The sequence below is a fragment of the Brassica napus genome, chromosome A5 (genome assembly GCF_020379485.1).
Source record: "Brassica napus cultivar Da-Ae chromosome A5, Da-Ae, whole genome shotgun sequence".
NCBI classification, from domain to species: domain Eukaryota; kingdom Viridiplantae; phylum Streptophyta; class Magnoliopsida; order Brassicales; family Brassicaceae; genus Brassica; species Brassica napus.
This window is the reverse complement of record NC_063438.1, coordinates 899,434-919,688: the sequence shown is the minus strand read 5'-3', so window position 1 is coordinate 919,688 and position 20,255 is coordinate 899,434. Positions and strand designations below refer to the sequence as shown.

General features: G+C 37.4%; 2 protein-coding genes across 6 annotated transcripts; both read right to left on the bottom strand.

The window, feature by feature from the left end:
- Positions 1 to 1,013: 1,013 nt before the first annotated feature.
- LOC106450495 lies at positions 1,014 to 2,969 on the bottom strand. 4 transcript variants are annotated; one of them, XM_048779472.1, is made up of 3 exons: positions 2,731 to 2,955; positions 2,481 to 2,543; positions 1,014 to 2,339 (listed from the first exon to the last, which is right to left on the bottom strand). In XM_048779472.1, exon 3 carries the CDS (start codon positions 2,325 to 2,327, stop codon positions 1,158 to 1,160), a length of 1,170 nt encoding a protein of 389 aa, XP_048635429.1. In that variant the 5' UTR covers positions 2,328 to 2,339; positions 2,481 to 2,543; positions 2,731 to 2,955; the 3' UTR covers positions 1,014 to 1,157. The 4 variants fall into 4 exon arrangements, with proteins under 4 accessions (XP_048635429.1, XP_048635428.1, XP_013747620.3 ...); XM_048779471.1 differs by having other exon boundaries at positions 2,640 to 2,901; XM_013892166.3 differs by lacking the exon at positions 2,481 to 2,543 and having other exon boundaries at positions 1,014 to 2,341; positions 2,731 to 2,969.
- Positions 2,970 to 3,829: 860 nt separating this feature from the next.
- On the bottom strand, positions 3,830 to 14,370 carry LOC106450493. 2 transcript variants are annotated; one of them, XR_007339472.1, is made up of 17 exons: positions 13,880 to 14,370; positions 11,111 to 13,696; positions 10,493 to 10,943; positions 9,943 to 10,171; positions 9,597 to 9,761; positions 9,224 to 9,496; positions 8,880 to 9,125; positions 8,326 to 8,673; positions 6,850 to 8,205; positions 6,708 to 6,764; positions 5,987 to 6,397; positions 5,599 to 5,822; positions 5,345 to 5,478; positions 5,030 to 5,251; positions 4,775 to 4,953; positions 4,446 to 4,605; positions 3,830 to 4,070 (listed from the first exon to the last, which is right to left on the bottom strand). XR_007339472.1 is itself a non-coding variant. In XM_048779470.1 (16 exons), exons 1-16 carry the CDS (start codon positions 14,259 to 14,261, stop codon positions 4,513 to 4,515), a joined length of 7,356 nt encoding a protein of 2,451 aa, XP_048635427.1. In that variant the 5' UTR covers positions 14,262 to 14,370; the 3' UTR covers positions 4,292 to 4,512. The 2 variants fall into 2 exon arrangements, 1 of the variants encoding a protein (XP_048635427.1); XM_048779470.1 differs by lacking the exon at positions 3,830 to 4,070 and having other exon boundaries at positions 4,292 to 4,605.
- Positions 14,371 to 20,255: the final 5,885 nt, after the last annotated feature.

The following is a 20,255-nucleotide window of genomic DNA, read 5'->3' as shown; positions in this document are numbered from 1 at the left end:
ATGTATATCAATAAAATATAAAACCATAGTTTTAATCTATATAAAATAAAAAAAATTAATAGTAATGAATATTGAATTATAAATATATATAAATATCAAAAATAATACTATAAATTATCTTTATGCATTGAGATTTTTTATTAAAAATATAGCACATATTGAAACATATTGTGTCAATTATTTATGAAGTATTAAAAATAATTAATATAATATTTTTTGTAAACATAATTTATGTGTATTTTTACAGTTTTAATATAAAATCATTTCAAAATTATTATAAATAAATAAATGTTTTATTTCAAATTTAAATCATATAATTTTAGTCCTAATTATTAAAAAAAATTGCATATATATATATATATATATATATATATGGATATACGCTTCCAATACGTACCCGCTTCCTAATATATTAAAAAATCTCGCTTCTGCGCTTCCTTACGCTTCTGCTTCCACGTACCCGCTTCCGTTTCCATGTAACATAGTTTTTCACTAATGTAACTTTCCATGTAAAGAATGATCTATAAGTCCATATAGCTATTTATTTTGCTCTTAATAACTTAATTAAATGAAATTTTCGGTCTCATATTATTAGATGATGTCTTATATCGATGTTATATATTAAGAAAAATCTAAAATTTTCTATAGATAACATAAAAATATAATATAAATTAAAACTATTAGTTACACAGTTTTTAAATATTTAAATAACTAAAATTATCAAAGATATGTAAAAGATATTTTATACTGTGAAGCAACAAATAGCATCTTAAACAACAACAAAAATTACCCAAAACATCATGTATATTCAAAAGGACAAAGTAAATTTTAGTCACCAGAGAACAAAATTTATGTAAATTCACACAAACATTTTTTACATTTATGTAAATTTCCTACAAAAAGTCTTTCAAATTTCAATAACTCCACAAAACATAAGCAAATCCACAAAACATAAGCTACTTTGTGTACATGAAAGAAAGATCATATAGCTAACAACTTAACATATGCATATGTTACATGAAAGATCATTTCATTTTAAGATCAAACTAGAAACACAATATTAACAAAATTCTTACAACAGATTACATACTCAAAGCTGCTCAGTGAGAAAAAAAAAAAGAGAGTGGAATTTGAACGTCTCTTCTTCTCTTCTCAGACTAGAAAGAAAACATCTGCATCCATCCAACAGTCCACCCCAGAAGCAACCCAGCACCAACCAGACTCATCCCCAACGCTAAACCAACAAACCCATTCGGTTTACTCCTTTTGCTCCTTCTCTTTCTCCCCGGTTTTCTCCCTTTGGTATTGCTCCAAGGGATGGAAACAGGTGGGGGCTCCTTGTTGTCCTCAATCTTCTTGCTCTTGATTTGGTGGTACAAAGATTCAAGCTGAAGAAGTTGCAGCAGCTGCTTATACCCAAAAAGCTCTGAGGCTTGCTTCAACAAGAGCTTCACCAAGTGCTCTTTCTCCGCGCACGCTTCTTTAGCCATGTTTTCAGCTTCCCTAGCTCGCGTTTGAGAGCGTCTCAGCGCTTCTAGCAGCTCGGATTTGCTCAAGCCAGACTCAGAGGAAGCCTCCTCGGTTCTGTTCTTGAAGCTGTTTCCTCTGTTGGTCACGCGCTCGTGGATGGTTCGGTTAGAGAAAGAGTGATCAGAGTCGAAAGAGCGTGGGCTACCGTAATAAGAGCGGTTCATCTTCTGCGGTGTTGGCAGGTCACAGTTCTCAACAAAGTCAAGAGACCTCTGTGCAACTAAAGAAGCTAACTCATCTTTGTCTGTAGTTCTCCACCATGGTGCAGCTTTCTCGCTAGAGAGAGGGTTCCATGGAGAGGTGGGATCGAAAGGTAACTCATTTAGTAGCTTGTTCTCAGAGGAGGATTCATCTTTCCCAAAAGAAACATAACTTTCCCTTGTCTCCATCAACTCTATAAACTCTTGAAAGCTTTCAGACTTAAAAGACTTGGCTCCCAATTCAGGTTTCTTCTCAGAGATATCAACCTCAGCTTCCAATGGAGTGTTCACTGGTTCCTTGTGGTCTTGCTGAATGTGATGATGATGTCCCCACAAACTGGTGTTGTTTGGTGACAGATGAGGGAAGTTCGGGTTTGGATGACGAGGCATGAAACTTGGACAAATTGATGATTGGTTGTGTGGATCAACAACGGGACGAGAAGATCCAGAATCTTCAACCTGTTTAGATGAAACAGTTGATGAAGAAGATTGGCAAGAAGAGGTTGTTAACTTGGGAGCTCTTTTAGCGTCTTCTTGGACAAAGTAACGGTTAACTGTTCTTTGCCACACAGCTCTTGCTTCTCCTGCTGCCATCATTTCACCATAACTCTCTGAAGATACAAAAGCAGAACCAATCAATTGAAAGATCAAATCTTGATTCCACTTATAGAAGAAAATGAATCTTTTTTTTTTTTTTAAAGTTGGAATCTTTTTGTCTGAAAATGGACAAATAAAGACAGATCTCATCACCCAATAACAGAGAATCTGATGTTTTGCTTTAACGGAAACTGAAGATTGAGTTCCTAATTTTGTCTGAAGCAAACAAAAACAGAAAGCAAACTTAATTGTTAAACTTAAGACACGAAATTAGCGGCAGATTCTAACAAAACATCAAAACCCGATCATTACCTATACTGTCGGCATCATAATCATCGTCTAAAAACTAATAAATATCTCAGAGAAACAACAATAATTTGCATATTTAAAAACAAAAACTAACCAGAGGAAAGAGTAAGCAATCGGGAGCGGAAAAGGAAAAGAATCAATCGGATTTAGCGAAACTGAGAAGTCACTCTCGTGAAAGAGAGGAAACAAAGAAAAAAAAACGAAGAAGAAGATAGAATTGTCAGATATTTTTTTGTTTGCTTCTGATTAAGCTTTTGAATCTCTTGCAGTTTATCGTTTTCTTCCTGGGTTATTCAGCACGCAAACTTCCACTAAAACGACACCGTTACGTTTTTAGTAAGAAGTTAAGAACCCATAGTTATGTTTCTGTGTCGGAACCACAGATTTTGCCCCATAGATTTTACACGAGAGCCGTTCGATTAGATATTTATTACACGTGTCGTAATACATGAAGATAGAGTGGGGCTTCGTTTTTTTCTAATAAATCTTCTTTTTTTTTACGGATAAGACCTTTTATCCTACATTATTATTTGGAGGGAACTCTGGATAATTGTGTCCTGATTAACAGTAAAAAAAAAACAAAATGACTTGTAATAGTGATGAGATGAGTTAAAGTAAACTAACTCGAACGAATTTAACATCTAGCACGGTATAAATTAACGTATTTTTTTTTCTAACATGACGACGCTAACATTTTCTAAAGCATTGAATAATTTTTTACTTTTAGTAAAACCTGTCTAAAGCATTGATTTGATTTCGTTTAACATGATAATTTGGTTTACGATGGATTTGAAAATTAGGTACACAGAATGTAAATATTGTGGGCGTCGTTCTAGTAAATAGAACGTTAGGTGAAGCAAAGTTCCTTCAAGTCATTATGGTTAATTGTCTATGTCCACTATGCTCCATTTGATAGTTACACTATACATTTTTTAGTTTATTAAGTGATCCAATAGAAGTTAAACAAATAAGATTTTTCTAATAAGATGCTTAATGTCAGCATTAATATATTCGGTCATAATTAGCACCATATAAGAAATACAACCAACTTCTTTTGAATATTTATTTAATGAAATGGACCCTTGATGATTATGAAATAATACGTGCTAATATAATCAAGACATTGATGATTCAAATCGTTTTATCTGCTTAATATATAACCACAAGATAACATAATCCACTACGTAATACAATGGTCGCCAGGGATTTCATAATCTTATTAAACTGTTGGACAAGTACTTATTTACAAAATATGAGCTTATAAAATATTTATTCAGGCTTATTTGGTTTTATTCTAGTCTATAAAAATGTTTAAAAAACATTTCTACAAAACTGAATCCGCACTCAACATCAATCAAAAAGTATTATTGGTTGAACCTGGATTTTTATATGCTTGCTGAACAAAAACAAAACTTAAAACTCGACATGTACACACTGCAAATTAACCACACAAAGAAAAGAATATTCAGCTGAAAAATAACAGTTAAGCGGATCCTAACAATTGACAGCCTAAATCTTTTATTCAACTTTAAAATCTCCAATCTGATTGGAACCAGTCCGATTAATCCGGTCAAAAATCCGATGCAACCAAGTCAATGCAAACCAGGTCAAAGATAAATAGGTGATGATGATATGGATTTTGAAGTCAAGTCAAATAAAAGTTTAAAAATCTGGATTAAGGTCAATTCAACATTTCTTGGCAATTCTTCGTAATTATCTTATATGTGCGTGTATGTGAACACACAAAATATACCATAGGTGGGAAAAAATAATACATTACAAAAAAAAATTAACGAATCTGAAATATACCTTTTGAGAAGAAATCACGTATTCAATAGAAACATTCAAGGCTAAGCTCGTTTTCCGGCAATAGCAGTTAGGAATTTCTGAGGCTGACGACCTTCACAGTGCCATCACCACCACAAGTGATGAATCCATTCGGACAAACTTGTATGTCTGTCACCCCAGCCTGCACCACATTTTTTTAACACGAGAAACTCAAACTTGAACCATGTGATACAAATATTTAATTCAATAGGGACTACAAGAACTGCTCTGAACTAATCCCAAAAAGTATCCAATCTTATTTGATAAGCAGTAAACGAAAAGCCAAACCAAAAGGTTTCAGTTTTACTTACGCGGATGATTCCACCGTAGCCTCTAGAGTTTGGTTGAAGGAAAGTGTGCCTTTCGTGTAGTTTAGGCCAGTGATGAATCATCTTTGCTGCTTTTGCATCCCAAAGTTTCACATCTCCGTCTTTGCTTCCTGTCAAGAACAGACTTGTCCGTGGTATTGTCGATATCTTGGTCACACTCCCTGGATTTTGCATGTATCAATCAATGTCAGTCGAATTTCTCAGAAATAGAAAAGGAAGGGTATAAACTTTTTTCACCTAAGTGAGCCTTTGGTATATACCAAAGCATCCCATTCTTGTTCTGATCTCCGTCAGTAGAAGATCTTCCGTCAGCGTTCCTCTGCTTCTTCATCTTACCGGTTGCGATATACCGGAAATCGTGCAATCCAACATCACCGTTTTTGCCACCAGTTACAATCATTGGAGAAATCGAGCCACTACCAATGTCATTATCAAACACCGAGATTGAGCGTGCACCACCTTCATGAAAGAGAAAGTTGTTAAGAGTTAGACCTATGTGAAAATGATAGTAATGATGATTTGATTTGTCTGCAGTTTTCAAATGAAAGCGACCTTCATGACAACTGATAGATGCCTGGGAGGTTGAAGGGGGAGCTAGAGTATCCCATACAACTACGTTGGCACCACTTGAGCTATATCCTGAAGCTGCAACTATAGATCCACTCGAACTAATATATTTCACATCTCTGCAACCATAATAATAGAAAAAGGTGACTTTCATGATTGATTGCAATAACCCCAATTGGGAGTATTTTTTGGCATACTAGGGAACGAGAACGTAAAGATTTAAGGATCATGAAACGTACGATGCAAAGCCATTGAAGCAAATAGATGACTCAACAGGATAGACATTGCTTCTTCCTCCAACTTCTGATTGCCAGGTGCATACCGTTCCATCAAGTGCAGCGCTAGCAAATCTGTGTCCGCATGGACCGATTTGAACTGCTGATATTGACGCCAAAGCATATGGAGGAGGAACATTTGCAGCAGGCAGGACACCGTAAGTTGCAGTAGCTCTGTCTTTTCCAAACTGCAAGATTCAATGTTTGCATTATAAGATCCACAAGGATATTTAAGAGATGCCATCCTGTCAAAATGCTTCATTTTATCATCGTTAACATTCAGTAGACACTAGTTAAAGTGACTTGATTAAAAACGAAATTAAACAGATGAAGCAAATGTTTGGGTTCATACCTCCCACAAGTAAATGTGAGTGTTGCTTGAGCCAACCAAGAAGAGAGGCATTGTTGGGTGACTAGAGAATGCGCTTGCAATAACAGTTTCAACTGTTGGGGGAGGATCAATAAACTGCTCAAAATCTTCTTGAGTTTGCCAACCTAGACCAGAGACTCCTAACCCAGTGTAAGCCGGAACCCTGTGAGATTTCCATGGCTTGGAAAGAGAAAAATCACCAACAGTGGCCCCACCTAACCCAAGGTGTGCTCCTTTTTTGTCCCCAAGACCAACACCGAGTGAGACACATGTTGGAACAGGGGTTGACTCAGAGTTAGCCCAACCATTACGTGGCCAATCAGCATCTGACCAAATATAGTTTGACTGATCATAGCAAGGACCACCATCTTCTTGGTTAAAGAAAATTATACCCTGCATGTAACAGAATCCACAGTTAGGGATGTGTTTGTCTCTGATGCCATATTTATACAACCCGTAGAAAAACACTGCAACAACAAACATAAACTCGGTGTTGCTACGGCAACATGCAATATCATCAGAAACCTTTATCTCGACATACATATGCCGGATAAAGATGATTAGAGGTTTTCCAGGATTTAGACTCAATTTATGCATGGCTAATGTTTTTACGCATAGTCTATAGAAAGTTACCACAACTTATAAAATTCACAAGAAAGTAAAGACAGAACAAGTGCTAAGTCAGACTGTAACAATAACTGACCTTGCGGTTGCTAGCTAGTGCAGCTTGCCGATGGTTGATGGCATTGATACAAATGGCCTGTTAGAAAGATAAGAATACTCGATCACACAAGATGACAAATGTTAATCAGTAACTAGTTCGTTTATGTAAGAATTACAATTACCTGTATAAGCTCCCCGGTCCTCTTATGGATTTCTTTGGGGTCCTGGAAAGCAGAATTTTCACTGGCAGTTGCAGCTTTCTGCGAAGAATTAGAAGCGTGGTTTGCAAGTGAAGCCACTTCATTACTACTCAGATCATCTTGATTGCATGGCACATTGAGCTCATTCTTCCCCTTTATTTCTCTGTACATATTGCTCCAATCTTCCAATGGTTTAAGTTTTGACCATTCAGATATGTCAAAATTTTCTAGCAAGAAAGCTTCGAGTACTAAATGAGGATCAACGCAAAGTGTCCAAAACCTCACAGAAACTGCAAGGTCGCTGTTGTCTTCATTCTCTGTACTTGAATCTGGGATAGCTCGATTAATAAAATTTGCCTGAGATTCCCGACATCCGTGCAACCATAACAAGGTAGGAACCTGAATTCTCTTCTCTAATTTCTGTTTCAAGGACAGTACAAGTTGTTTTACATGGTAGGAAGACAGTTGAGCTATGGTGCTAACCAGTGTTTTTCCCAGAACGGACATGATCTTCTCAGTTACACATACAATGTCACCACTAGAATCGAACGATGTCTGAGCATCAAATTTCTCTGAGGATTCACTATTCGAGATACCATCATCTAGATCAATCGAAGTCGATACCATCTTATGTTTCACAAAGTCCGAAACATGCCTCCAGAAACATGCTTGTGTTACAAGACGCCTTTCATCTCCTGGAATTGAGCTCACTGGGTATCCAACTTCGTTGTTCTCAACAATAGAATTAAGTCCTGCATCTGACGCATCTGGAACACTAACAGAAACTTCTTGGTGGTACACTCTCTTCAGGCTTTCCAGGTCGACCTCGTAAGGCATATGTCCATGAAAATATGATATCGTCAAAGGCTGCACCATTCGAAAGAGACAGTCTACATCCCCTAGGATCCAAGCCATTGCGAGTCTTGAGCAATATTCGACTAAATCAAGAACAACGGCGAGTCTTGTTTTCAGGTCTTCCAAAGAGGAGTTCAAGCACAGCCTTATAGTAGTTTCAAAACTAGAGAAGGATTGCAGAATGCCCTGAAAGTAAAATCGTAAAGCATTAGACAACTTTGGCTCAGGTCCAGATGACACCTTGTTTTCCTCTAAGCATGGCACTGAGTGAAAGCAAGTGACACTGCATGCAGCAATGATACGTGACAATATAAACGAGTTCTCTTCGGTCGCTTTTAGAATCAATTTACACAAAGCTGAATATTGGAGGAGATCTTCATTTGTCTGGGACTTATTTAGTGAGCGTCCTGAGGAACTATTTTCCTGAAATACATTGTATCCCATGGATAGTAGTAACCCACTGTTGTATGCTGACATAATCATCTGCCGATAGAAAACAAAGTACCAGATTACGCATGGCAGTCAAAAGTACATGAGTTGTCAAATTAGATTAAGTGAGAAAAGGAATATGATGTGCAAGTATTATTAGTGGAAACTGCGTACCGTATTACGTAGGAAAGATGAAGATAAAGAAAACCTCTGGTAAAATAGCTCCAAAGATGTTTGTAGCTTATGTTGAAATCCAGAGAGTTTCTCACACAAAACAATTTCAGAACTCCTTAATAGTGCAGTTGCTTCCCTTAATAGCTTTGAGAGGGAATGGGCGGCTAGACTCAGTTTAAAACGAGTGTCCACAGTAGATGAAACACCGCTTGATACCCAATTAGAATTAGGATCAGAAAGCTCAAGAACACCACGTGGAGTACCCAAATGTCCATTACTTTGACCGCTAGCCTGATGCGTACCACCATGACCGCTGGCAGATGCTGAAAGACATTCTAACGCCTCGAGCTAGCAACACTCAAAAAGAAGACAAAATTAGATTTGACAGGACGGACGACCAAACACAATCTCAGAAACTATAAAAAAAGATGAAATAGAGCCTAATCACAATTTGTTCGTTTGGTATTTTGGTAGAAAAATGCAAATTTTGGAAGAAATACCCAAGTCCTTTTTCATTTGTAAGCAAGCAAATTCTAGTTTCTGTTGCAACTTACCGGAAGCCCACATCTGCTGAAGGCGGTAGCAGTCATCAAGGTTGCCCATCTACTAAGGTTTGAAGCATTTCTTTCCCCCACTGCATTCTTCAGACTATTTTTTGTAGTCAACATGAGACAGTATAATCCAATACTAGGATCCACAAAAGAGATGTGATTTGAAGTAACAGTAGAGCTCCCATTAGCAGGGTTCTCTAGACTTCCAGCCATAGCAAGAATTGACTGATGATACTCTCCTAATTCCCACTGTATAAAACAGGGACAGCTTCATAGTCATAATTTGAAACGCCAACAAAGAAAGGTGAATTCACAAGATAACAATATTTGCAAACAATTATAATTACCTTAAGTATGCTTGCCAGCCAAAAGTCTCCTCTCCGAACAGCAGATGGGAGTATGTATTTATTTATAAGATTACTTTCCAGTGCCCCACCCTGCCCATCAACAAGCCGGCAAATTACGAGCGCAAGCTGCTCATCTTGAAGATTTTTCACACAGACATTTATCGCCGATGAAGCTTCACCTCCAAGGAGAAAGAAACCTATAGCCAGCTCCAGTTGGTGTTTACCCATTAGCACATACGCATTTTTCAAGGCTGCTGCCTTATTTTTCTCTTCCTGTAAAACGATGCATCAAATTAGGAGATATGTCACACAATGTGATATATTAGATGCCAGAAGTCGTACAGAAAAAAACAATACGGCTTGCAGCAAATACCTGAAAATTGCGTGAAAGAAAACCCACCAAGGGTTTATCTTTCTCATCCTTGCTTATTTTAAAAAGACCAGCCAAAACTTGAATTCTATTTAAAGCTATATAGAGAAGCGCACAATCTTTAGGTTTCTTGTTCTTCAGGTATTGCTGCCGGGCCAGTTTCTCCATCTACAGAAAAGAAATAGCATCAAAATAAGAGATGCACATCTATTTATTTTACCCTAAGTCTCTCTTTGTTGGTATCAAAAGAAAATATTATTAAAGAACGAAAGCAAGCACAAATAGGAGTTTTGATACATGGGTTCTTGCATAGCTAGTTTGGACCCAAGCATCGAATTTTAAAACTTACTCGTGGCCGCAACTGTGCTACATCTGAACACCAAAATCCAAAACCCAGTGAGCGCATTTGTTGCCATGATGATTCAATGGGTAAAAGAGAACCAGACAGATTTTCTTGAGACTCTGAGTGAAAAGCACATCCTATCATACTAGAGTCAATATCCAACTCTTCTACAGATGCTGGTTTGCCAGAACTTCGAGCTAAGTACAGCTGCTTAAACCTAAGTGTGATCCAAAATCTACACAGCAGACAGAACACAATAAATCCATGAATACAAATCAGCATAAAGTGTTATTAATGAAGCAAAGCAAAAAAAAACTGCCCCAGTACTAAAAGAAACATCTGATCAATTTTTGGCAACTGATGTAACTTATAAGGCCCACAAACCAGCTAGAGTTTTTTTTTTTTCTGAATAAGGGATAAATCTGCCGTTGCGAGTTAAATAAATGTGATCTTTTAATCTTTACAGGTTAACGGAGAAACAAACATACATGATGGAACATATTTCTTAAGTGGTCCGTAGTCAATTAAAATTAAAAAAATTACAGAATTAGCGTACCTTCTCCCAGCTTCATCAAGACTTGCATAGACAGAAGTCGAATGTGGATTACCAATTTCACGAAGAAGATCAACAATTGCAAAGTATTGTATCTTTTCTGTCCTGGAAATATTTCCTTCATCTGATAACTTCTCCAGCTGCTCGCAGAAGCCAGTAAATTCCAAGTCTGTTGCAGGAGAACTGTGACTACCATTGGGACTATAAGAATCCATACTGAAATTTGACTGCAACCCTGCCTGAAACTGAGAATTCTGTAGCATTGAACCAGATGTCCCACCCCAATGGAAATCCTTACGATTTGGGCCATTGGAGACAGACCCTTCATAATATTTTGACAAAAGGATATCCTGACAAAGATCTGACTTTACACCGTGATCCTTCACGGAGGCATCACCTGAAGTAATATTCTCAGCAAGATGCCTTAAAGCTGCGCTTGCTCGTTTCCAGTTGCCTGAATACATTAGAGGTAACAATCTTTAGCTTAGGTGAAATTAACCGCATGACACATGTAATGCTCCTGCACGAAGGAAATATAACAAGGGAAGCTAAATAAAAGCTAAACAGCTTAGTTTCAGAACTGACTGAAGTATGGAAAAAAAAATACTTGCAGCATATCACCTGAACGTATAGCGACAAGGAGGGCATGAGGATGATAGAGTGGCAAGGCGCCTCCTAACTTTTCCACAATATGCAACATGCTTGTCGTGTCCTTAAGAGTATCTGAACCATATGCGGTCGCAGTTAAAGGCATACTATTAGATAACAATTCAGAGTCTCTGCCTTCTGTAGTATTCACTAGTTTCGGAAGATTGGCTGCAAAAATTTCTGGATTGTTATCAGTCTTTTGCTTCTTGTCAGTAACGGCCAGCCATTGACCATGTAGGCTAACATAATCATTATGAGCCAGTGCAGTCATGGCTTTGGATCCCCACCATAAATCATGAATAGCAGAAAATGTACGAGTAACAGCGAAGCATTGCCAAATTTGTGTCTCTGAAGAATAATCAGAGACAGCGAAACTGGTACTTCTGCAGGGTTGCCGAGCAATACCATATACCCGCATCTCATTCTGTGTGCAAACTCCAAGAATTAGCTGATCATTTCCCACAGTTGACCATCTTACAGCAACAACCTCTGCATCAACATGTAACTTATCCTCTAGTATGAAAACCCCTGAATCGAGAAGGTGTACAATCTCCCATACGCTAATTGTTCGAACAGCTTTTGAATGATTCTCTGTGCAGAGGGCTGCGATCTTGTGTCCCGACTCAGTTAGAGATATAGCACTGACAGGACTTTTGCCAATGGTAAGCATGCCAACAAGCTCCCACATAATGGAAGGTGTTGAACTTTCCTGAAGGCTACTTCTCCACAGTTTTAAAGAGCCATTATCATGACCAGTTGCCATAGTATAAGCTTGACTTTCAATGTTCATGTCCTTCTCTAGGGCCCTGCCGCTCGGATTGACCACAGCAAAACTAGTTACTTCATCATAACGATGAGATTCAGGTAATTCTGAAGAGCATGATCTAACAGCAATGCAATTTTTCTTACCAGCAAAAGTATCTTCGAACAACCACTTGCCCGATTCCATGCTATCAAAATCATGAAAATGACAGTCGCAGGTGCTTCCTGCTGCATCAAAATGATGCAGGGTCACTTTCCATGACAGAGCATCAAACCGTTTATCTTTCATCCATACACTTAGAAGCAAAAAACTGTTAGTTTTGAATGTCTTTCCACAAGAATCTGGAAGAGGTCTTGCAAATATGCTGGTCGGACCATCCTCAAAAGGCTGGCTAACTGCTAACGGTATGGTACATATGTAATGGGTAAGAAAACCACCATAACCGCTCCCGCCTTTCCTCACACTATAACAATCAATGCCTTGTACATGTCCCGCAAGTAGAAAGCTCTCATCATTCAATGATGAAGGTGCCCAGCATATACTCGTGTACTTCAATCTTAACTCTTGATTTTGAAGCCGTCCACAATGTTTCCAGGAAGAAACTGATATAGGATGGTCAATAGCACGGTTCAAATAATCACAAGAGGACCAGATTATTATCAAACCATTATAATCCAGAGAAGCAGTGTATCCCGCCTCACTTATGATAGGAGTAAAGGCAACCTGTAGGATTTTCCCACCATGACCATCAAGATCTAATACTTTTTCCGTGATGCACTGCAATACGCTGGATTTATCTGGAGGTGAATCTTCTAAGGCATGTGATTTTACTGTGTGCAAGGAGGACCAACATATGGTATTGCGTGAAGATAAATAAATGGAAGAGCAGATATCTGGCGTGCCATAAAGGTTATTTCTCAATACATAAACTTTCTTAAGGGGTAATCGATCAGAAAAACCAGTAGCATCAGTTATAGAGAGTGGTTCCAGAGCAGTTCCATTTGTTTCTTGTCTCGCCCACAATGTAATCCTCGGAAACCTCATAGGAGAGATGTCATCCAGACAATGGACAGCCCACAAAGAAGCCGATTTCCCAGGGCCTTGCCCTACTAACCACTCACAGTTGCCAACATTCTCATGATCATACTTCTCAGTAGTAAACAATTGATTAGTACCTTCAATGGTTTTCAATATACCCCCTGACCGAGTTCCCCAAAAAACAAACAAATCTCTTCCCAAACAACCATCCAAAACCTGATTTATCTCTATCACAGCTGCCACGCAAAACGACTTTTTATGCCCATGGACATCTTTCAAGCCCTTTTTAGCCTTTCCACCATCTACCTCACACCATAACCTTACAGCCCCATCCAAACAACACGTCATCAGCACATTCCTCACTGATTTCCCCGCGCATTCTACAGACTGCTCTGCAGCCACCGGTCTCCACTGAATCGTGGATATCCTCTGAGGATGAGGCAATTCAACTTTACGATATATCTCCCCGTCACTGTAATAGGCCAAGACACCTCTACCTGCCTCATCACACTCCGACGGAAACTTGCTCCAAGAAGCTGCCGACGCAAAAGGACCCTCGATTGACCAGGTGGAGGAAACCAGATCTTGAAGGTAATCCCCTGGGAACTTCCAAGCTATTTCCCAGGATTGGTTCCTTCTCTTCCACAAAACAATATCAGTTCCACCAACTATCATCCCATCCCCGGATCCAGTCCACTCAATCGCTTCAACTTTTGTTTCTTGCAGCAATACAGCACTCTGACTCCAACAAAATGAACCTGAATATAAATAAAAGACATACAAATTTAACATATCCATTCTCTAGTAGTCCAATGGCATCACAGTTCAACATCCATCACTGACTATTCAACTACACACTTGAAAATGTTCAATAGCTCTACGAACGATTTAACCACTAAAGCTCAAAGAATCTACCAAGGCTTCTTCAAATCGAGGCTTACCGTTCAGATCGCTAAGATCACGCGCGAAGAGGCGAACGTAGCTCCCAGACCCAACCGCGAGCTCGCCTACAGACGGCGTAACAGGAGACCACGAAACGGCGGTAACTGGAGACGAAACGTCGCCGGAAACCTCGAGAATCTGACGGAAAAGCGGTCCGTTGGCAGAGTCTTCGCCGCGGAGAGGGGAAGGGAGGTGGGAGATGACGAGGAGAGAGGAAGCTCCGTAAGCAAGCCATGAGTAGCCGGCGAAGTCGGAGAGCCAGTCGATTGAAGAGTTGGATCGAGACGGAGCCGGCGGGACGATCTCCGATCGTAGTAGCCGGAGAGGTAACTGATCGATCGGATCTGTGAGTGAGATCGGGTCCTGACTCGTCTCCGGCATCTTTCACGCCGTTTAACGGAAAACAAACAACTCTGTGACGAAAATGTGTGTTTCCGTTTGAGTTCGACGTGATTATCACTAACCGGGAACATTAAACCCTCTTCCGGAGCCAGAAGGTTACGACTGTTGCTGTATTTTAACTCCATTTGGGCCTTGCTTATTAATGGTTTTTTTAAGTGTACGTAACACCCCCTTTTTTTTTTAAACACATGCGTATTGTCAAGATAGACTGGTATATGAATCTTGATTATACTACAAAACAAAATGTATGTTATCACGTTTTGCTTGGTAAAATACATCAGTCAGAATTTAAAGCAATCATCATGTCTTTCAATCGGAAAAATCGGAATCCCAAAAAATTCGATTTTACAAGTAAGAAGAGTTTCTTTTGACAAGTTAAGGCGTGCACGAACATTTGATGATGACTCATACCAATAAAGAATTTACACTACAAGAAAACACAAGTTTTACGAGGGCAGTTTTCCTCGTGATTTCGTCGTAAAAGCAGTGTTACGAGAAATTAGCGAGGAAACCCGTTTCGTCGTTATACGTTTGTCGTAACACATATATCCTCGCTAATTCGTCGTAACATAGCGAGGAAATAATTTCGTCGTAAAAGCGAAGAGGAATATTTCGTCGTAAAGACCACGTAAAGCTTCCACGTAAGGACGTCGCTAAATTTCCTCGTAAATACCACGAAAGACGTTCCTCGTAAAACCCACGTAAATAACTCGAAAGTAAATACTCGTAAAGTAAACGTAAATACCTTGATAGCTTTCCTCGTAAAGACCACGTGAACTTTCCACGTCATTTCCTTGTAAACAATTCCTCGTAAAAACCTCGTTAAGCTTCCACGTAAATAAGTCGCAAAATTAGCTACGAATTTACTTCGTTTCGTTATTTTACAGAAATATAAAAAATTATAATTAAAAAAATAATTTAAATTATTTAAATTATTAATAAAATTAAAATTCTAAAAAAATCAAAACCAAAATATTTTATATATAAATAAGTTTTGAATTCATAATACAAGAACCGAAATTAAAAATAACTAAGGGTCGTGAATCGCCCGATAGAATTCATCACTCCTCGCCGTTACATCCGCCTCGGCATGTGTGTCGGATGTTGACTCGCCTGGAATAGGATTTCGTTGTCGCATGGTCATCGGGGGAGGAGGAACCGATGGTCCTCTAGAAGAAGGAGACCCAAAGACTCTCTGAGTGTACTGAGTCTCGGGGACAGTCTCTTGTCCCGAAGAACCGGGAGCTGATGAAGACGACGGGTCTAAACGATTACCCGGCTCACCGAACATCTCTATGTAATGGGCAGTAAGTCTACCTTTTCGAACCTGAGAAAAAAATTTAGTTTTTTAAATTTTCGTCAACAGTATATTTTCCAACATTATCCACCTAATCAACACTAAATAACATAAGATCCGTAAACTTATCTAAATTCCCTATACTAACCACCTAATCTACCTAAACTAACCAAATTAGAGAGGAATTAGAGAGGCTTACCATTGCAACGAAACAGGGAGGAAGTGGAGAGGAAGTAGAGAGGAAAGAAAGAGTGAGCGCTTGGGGTGTATATATAAGATTACATTCCGTCGCAAATTCCTCGTAATTTTACGACGAATTACAGAGGCCCGTGTTTTTTTTTACGACGAAACAGCGAGAGATTACAAAGGCCCGTGTTTTATTATACGAGGAAGTTACGAGGAATTACAAAGGCCCGTGTTTTTAGGTACGAGGACGTTACGACGATTTTGCTTACGTGGAATTACCGAGGAAAGCTTCCCTATAAATATACCTGTAACTCTCCTTCTCAACCCACACCCAAACTCCCAAATCACACCCTATCTCACATCATACTCTCAAATCCAATCCTATTCAAATTATAAAAATTTGAGAAAAAAGGAAGAGAAGATGATATTGGAATTTATGTTGGTGAGACTTAAGTAATATAATTGCTGGAAGTCTTGCCACATGTAAATCCAGTATATTTATTCTTTTTCTTTTTTTTCTAGTTTTTACAGTACGAGGTGTTTACGACGATTTTGGTTACGTGGTATTTACGACGAATTTGTCCTACGTGGTATTTACGACGAATCTCTCTTACGTGGAATAAACGAGGAATTTGTCCTACGTGGTATTTACGACGAATTTGTCCTACGTGGTATTTACGACGAATCTCTCCTACGTGGAATAAACGAGGAATTCGTCGTAAGTTCGACGTCAACATACGAGGAATTAACGAGTATTCCGTTTAAATTCCTAAAATCCGAAACCCCAAACCCCAAACCCCATATTCCTTATCTTCTACTTCATATATTCCAAACCCTATCTTTATTTTCATTCCAAACCACAATTCCTTATCTTCTAATTCATATATTCCAAACCACAATTCCCACTTTTACTTATTCATAAAACAAACTCCCACATTTTCTTATTCACAAAACAAACTCCCACATTACCTTATTCATAAAAAAAACTCTCACATTACCTTATTCATAAAACAAACTACACAAAATCGAGTATATTTCTTCTTTTTCTTTTTTTTTCTAGTTTTTACAGTACGAGGTGTTTACGACGATTTTGGTTACGTGGTTTTTACGACGATTCCGTCCTACGTGGAATTAAAGTGGGCCGCGTTCATCATTTATTTTACGTGGTATTTACGACGAATCTCTCCTACGTGGTATTTACGACGAATTTGTCCTACGTGGTATTTACGACGAATCTCCTACGTGGAATAAACGAGGAATTCGTCGTAAGTTCGACGTCAACATACGAGGAATTAACGAGTATTCCGTTTAAATCCCTAAAATCCGAAACCCCAAACCCCAAACCCCATATTCCTTATCTTCTACTTCATATATTCCAAACCCTATCTTTATTTTCATTCCAAACCACAATTCCTTATCTTCTAATTCATATATTCCAAACCACAATTCCCACTTTTACTTATTCATAAAACAAACTCCCACATTTTCTTATTCACAAAACAAACTCCCACATTACCTTATTCATAAAACAAACTCTCACATTACCTTATTCATAAAACAAACTACACAAAATCGAAAATACATCAATCGGATTCATCGACATTCTCGTCATCACTAGAAATGTCTTCATTTTCATTAAACTCGTCTTCAACAGCTTCGTCTGTGGCATCATCGGTAAGATCTTCGTACTCGTGATTATGCGGATCAATGAGAAGGATGTCATCTATTTCTTGTTCAGGTTCCCCGACTTCATTTATCTGTTCTTCTTGCAATGGTGGTTCTTCTCCACTGATGATTCGTCTTCGAGGTGTTACTTTGATCACTGCTAACCAATTTATACCTGAATCTCTCATCCGAGGGTATGGAAGGAAGCTAACTTGGTCTGCTTGTGAAGCTAAGATGAAAGGCTCGAATTTGTTGTACCGTCGTCCACCGTTGACATCAACTACACCGAATTTGTTAGACCGAACACCTCTGTTGACGACGGGGTCGAACCATTCACATTTCAAGAGGACGCATTTCAGCTTCAGTATCCCTGGAAATTCGACTTCAATAATCTCTGTGTGTCACTTACAAAGTTGGTGGATTCAAAATTAATTAGGTGCAAAAAAAAACGTGTGTCACTTACAAAGTTTGTGGATTCAAAATTTCCTCGCTAAATCCACGTAAATAGTTTCCTCGTAAATAAGACGCGAAGTTTACGTCCACTTTACGAGGAACGTACGTGAAACATGATATCATCGTTATTTCCTCGTAAATGACACGTCACATTACATCGACTTTACGACGAACGGTTTTTGTCGTTAGTTTACGAGGAAATAACGATGATACCGTTATTCACGTAAAATCCTCGTAAAGTTGACGTAAACTTACGAGGTTTTTTTTTCCTCGTTAATATTCCTCGTTAAGCTTGAGTTTTCTTGTAGTGTTAAGTCCATCCAAAACACCGACCAGGAGACGATCTTTCCTTTTTATAACACACTCTACAGTAATCAAACACCCCAAACAACATCATTGAGTAATGTCCATAAACCCAATACGACCCTACTAGTATACTCTCTAATCATGCTAAATCATGCACCTCATCTAATCATAAAACTCGTGTGTATACTTATACAGTAACTCAAACGAGATCATTACAAGCTTACACCAGATTGATGATCATCAGGTCGGTTCTACCGGGTTGAAGAAGAAGAACATGGTAACAACTAAGGTAGTGAATCCTGCATGGTAATGTATAAAGCTTTAACTGAAAGTGGCAATGCTCTTAATCATCTAACCTTTTTTCTATCGAAAATCATCTATAGTGGCAGGGCTCTAGAGAAGCTTTAACTGAAAGTGGCAATGCAATTTTATAGTGGTTAAATAGGGAGTATTATGAAGTTTTACTAAATTAATTGACAAAAAGTTAAAACGATGTTCATGTACCATGAAAGAGAGTTTAATATATATTAATACAAATGAAGAATTTATTTAGAAATTTTAAAACAACACTAAAGATCATTGGCTTCAGTATATAGAACATTTACCAAAAAATTCAATATTTTCGTAGGGGTTAACACATAGATTTTGAGAAAATTTCAAAAATATGAAAATTTTGTTTTAATGCATAGTTGCATCCTCCACTAACATATGATGAAAGTCAAAGAGGTTTGGAACTTTTATTATCTCCGTTTCTCTAGAAAATAGCAATTTTATAGTGGTTAAATCTACCAATTTAAGGAGTATTATAAAATTTTACTAAATTAATTGACAAAAAATTAAAACGGTACCCATGTACCATGAAAAATAGTTTAATATACATTAATAAGAATGTAAAATGTGTTTAGAAATTTTAAAACAACCCAAAAGATCATATGCTTCAGTATATAGAAAATTTACCGAAAAATTCAATATTTTCGTAAAGGTTAACCCATAGATTCTGAGAAAAAATTCAAAAAAATAAAAATTCTATTTTAATGCATAGTTGCATCATTCAATAACATATGATAAAGGTCAAATAGGTTTGGAACTTTTGTTGTCTCCGTTTTTCTAGATAATAGCGATTTTATAGTGCTTAGTCAACCAATTTATGGAGTATTATGAAGTTTTACTAAATTAATTGACAATAAATTTAAACGATACCCATGTACCATGAAAGAGAGTTTAATATACCTTAATACAATTGTAAAATATGTTTAGAAATTTTAAAACAACAGTAAAGAGGATAGGCTTCAGTATATACAACATTTACCGAAAAATTAAATATTTTCGTAGGGGTTAACCCATAGATTTTGAGAAAAATAAAAAAAAAAAAAATTATTTTAATGCATAGTTGCATCCTTCACTAACATATGATGAAGGTCAAAGATGTTTGGAATCTTTTTTGTCTTCGTTTTTTTATAGAATAGCAATTTTATAGTGGTTAGTCAACCAATTTAGAGAATATTATGAAGTTTTATTAAATTAAATGACAAAATATTTTAACGATGCCCATGTACCATGAACGAGAGTTTAATATACATTAATACAAATGTAGAATGCGTTTATAAATTTTAAAACAACACTAAAGATCATAGGTTTCAGTATATAGAGCATTTACCGAAAAATTAAAAATTTCGTAAGGGTTAACCCATAGATTTTGAGAAAAATTCAAAAAATGAAAAATTATATTTTAATGTATAGTTGCATCCTTCACTAATATATGATGAATGTCAAAGATGTTTGGAACCTTTGTTGTCTTCGTTTGTCTAGAGAATAAGGATTTTATCGTGGTTAGTCAATCAATTTAGGGAGTATTATGAAGTTTTACTAAATTAATTGACAAAAAATTTTAACGATGTCCATGTACCATGAAAGAGAGTTTTATATACATTAATACAAATATAGTATGCTTTTAGAAATTTTAAAACAACACTAAAGATCATAGGCTTCAGTAAATAGAGCATTTACCAAAAAATTAAAAAAATTGTAGGGATTTTGAGAAAAATTCAAATAAATGAAAATTCAAA

Bases quoted from the DNA above. Each gene is read 5' to 3' on its own strand.
- LOC106450495 (XM_013892166.3), bottom strand. From the start codon at position 2,327: ATGATGGCAGCAGGAGAAGCAAGAGCTGTGTGGCAAAGAACAGTTAAC.
- LOC106450493 (XM_048779470.1), bottom strand. From the start codon at position 14,261: ATGCCGGAGACGAGTCAGGACCCGATCTCACTCACAGATCCGATCGAT. The intron at 6,765-6,849 runs GTAATTGTAATT...TCTTTCTAACAG, and splicing joins GGACCGGGGAGCTTATACAG to GCCATTTGTATCAATGCCAT. The intron at 4,954-5,029 runs GTGAAAAAAGTT...TGCAAAATCCAG, and splicing joins TATACCAAAGGCTCACTTAG to GGAGTGTGACCAAGATATCG.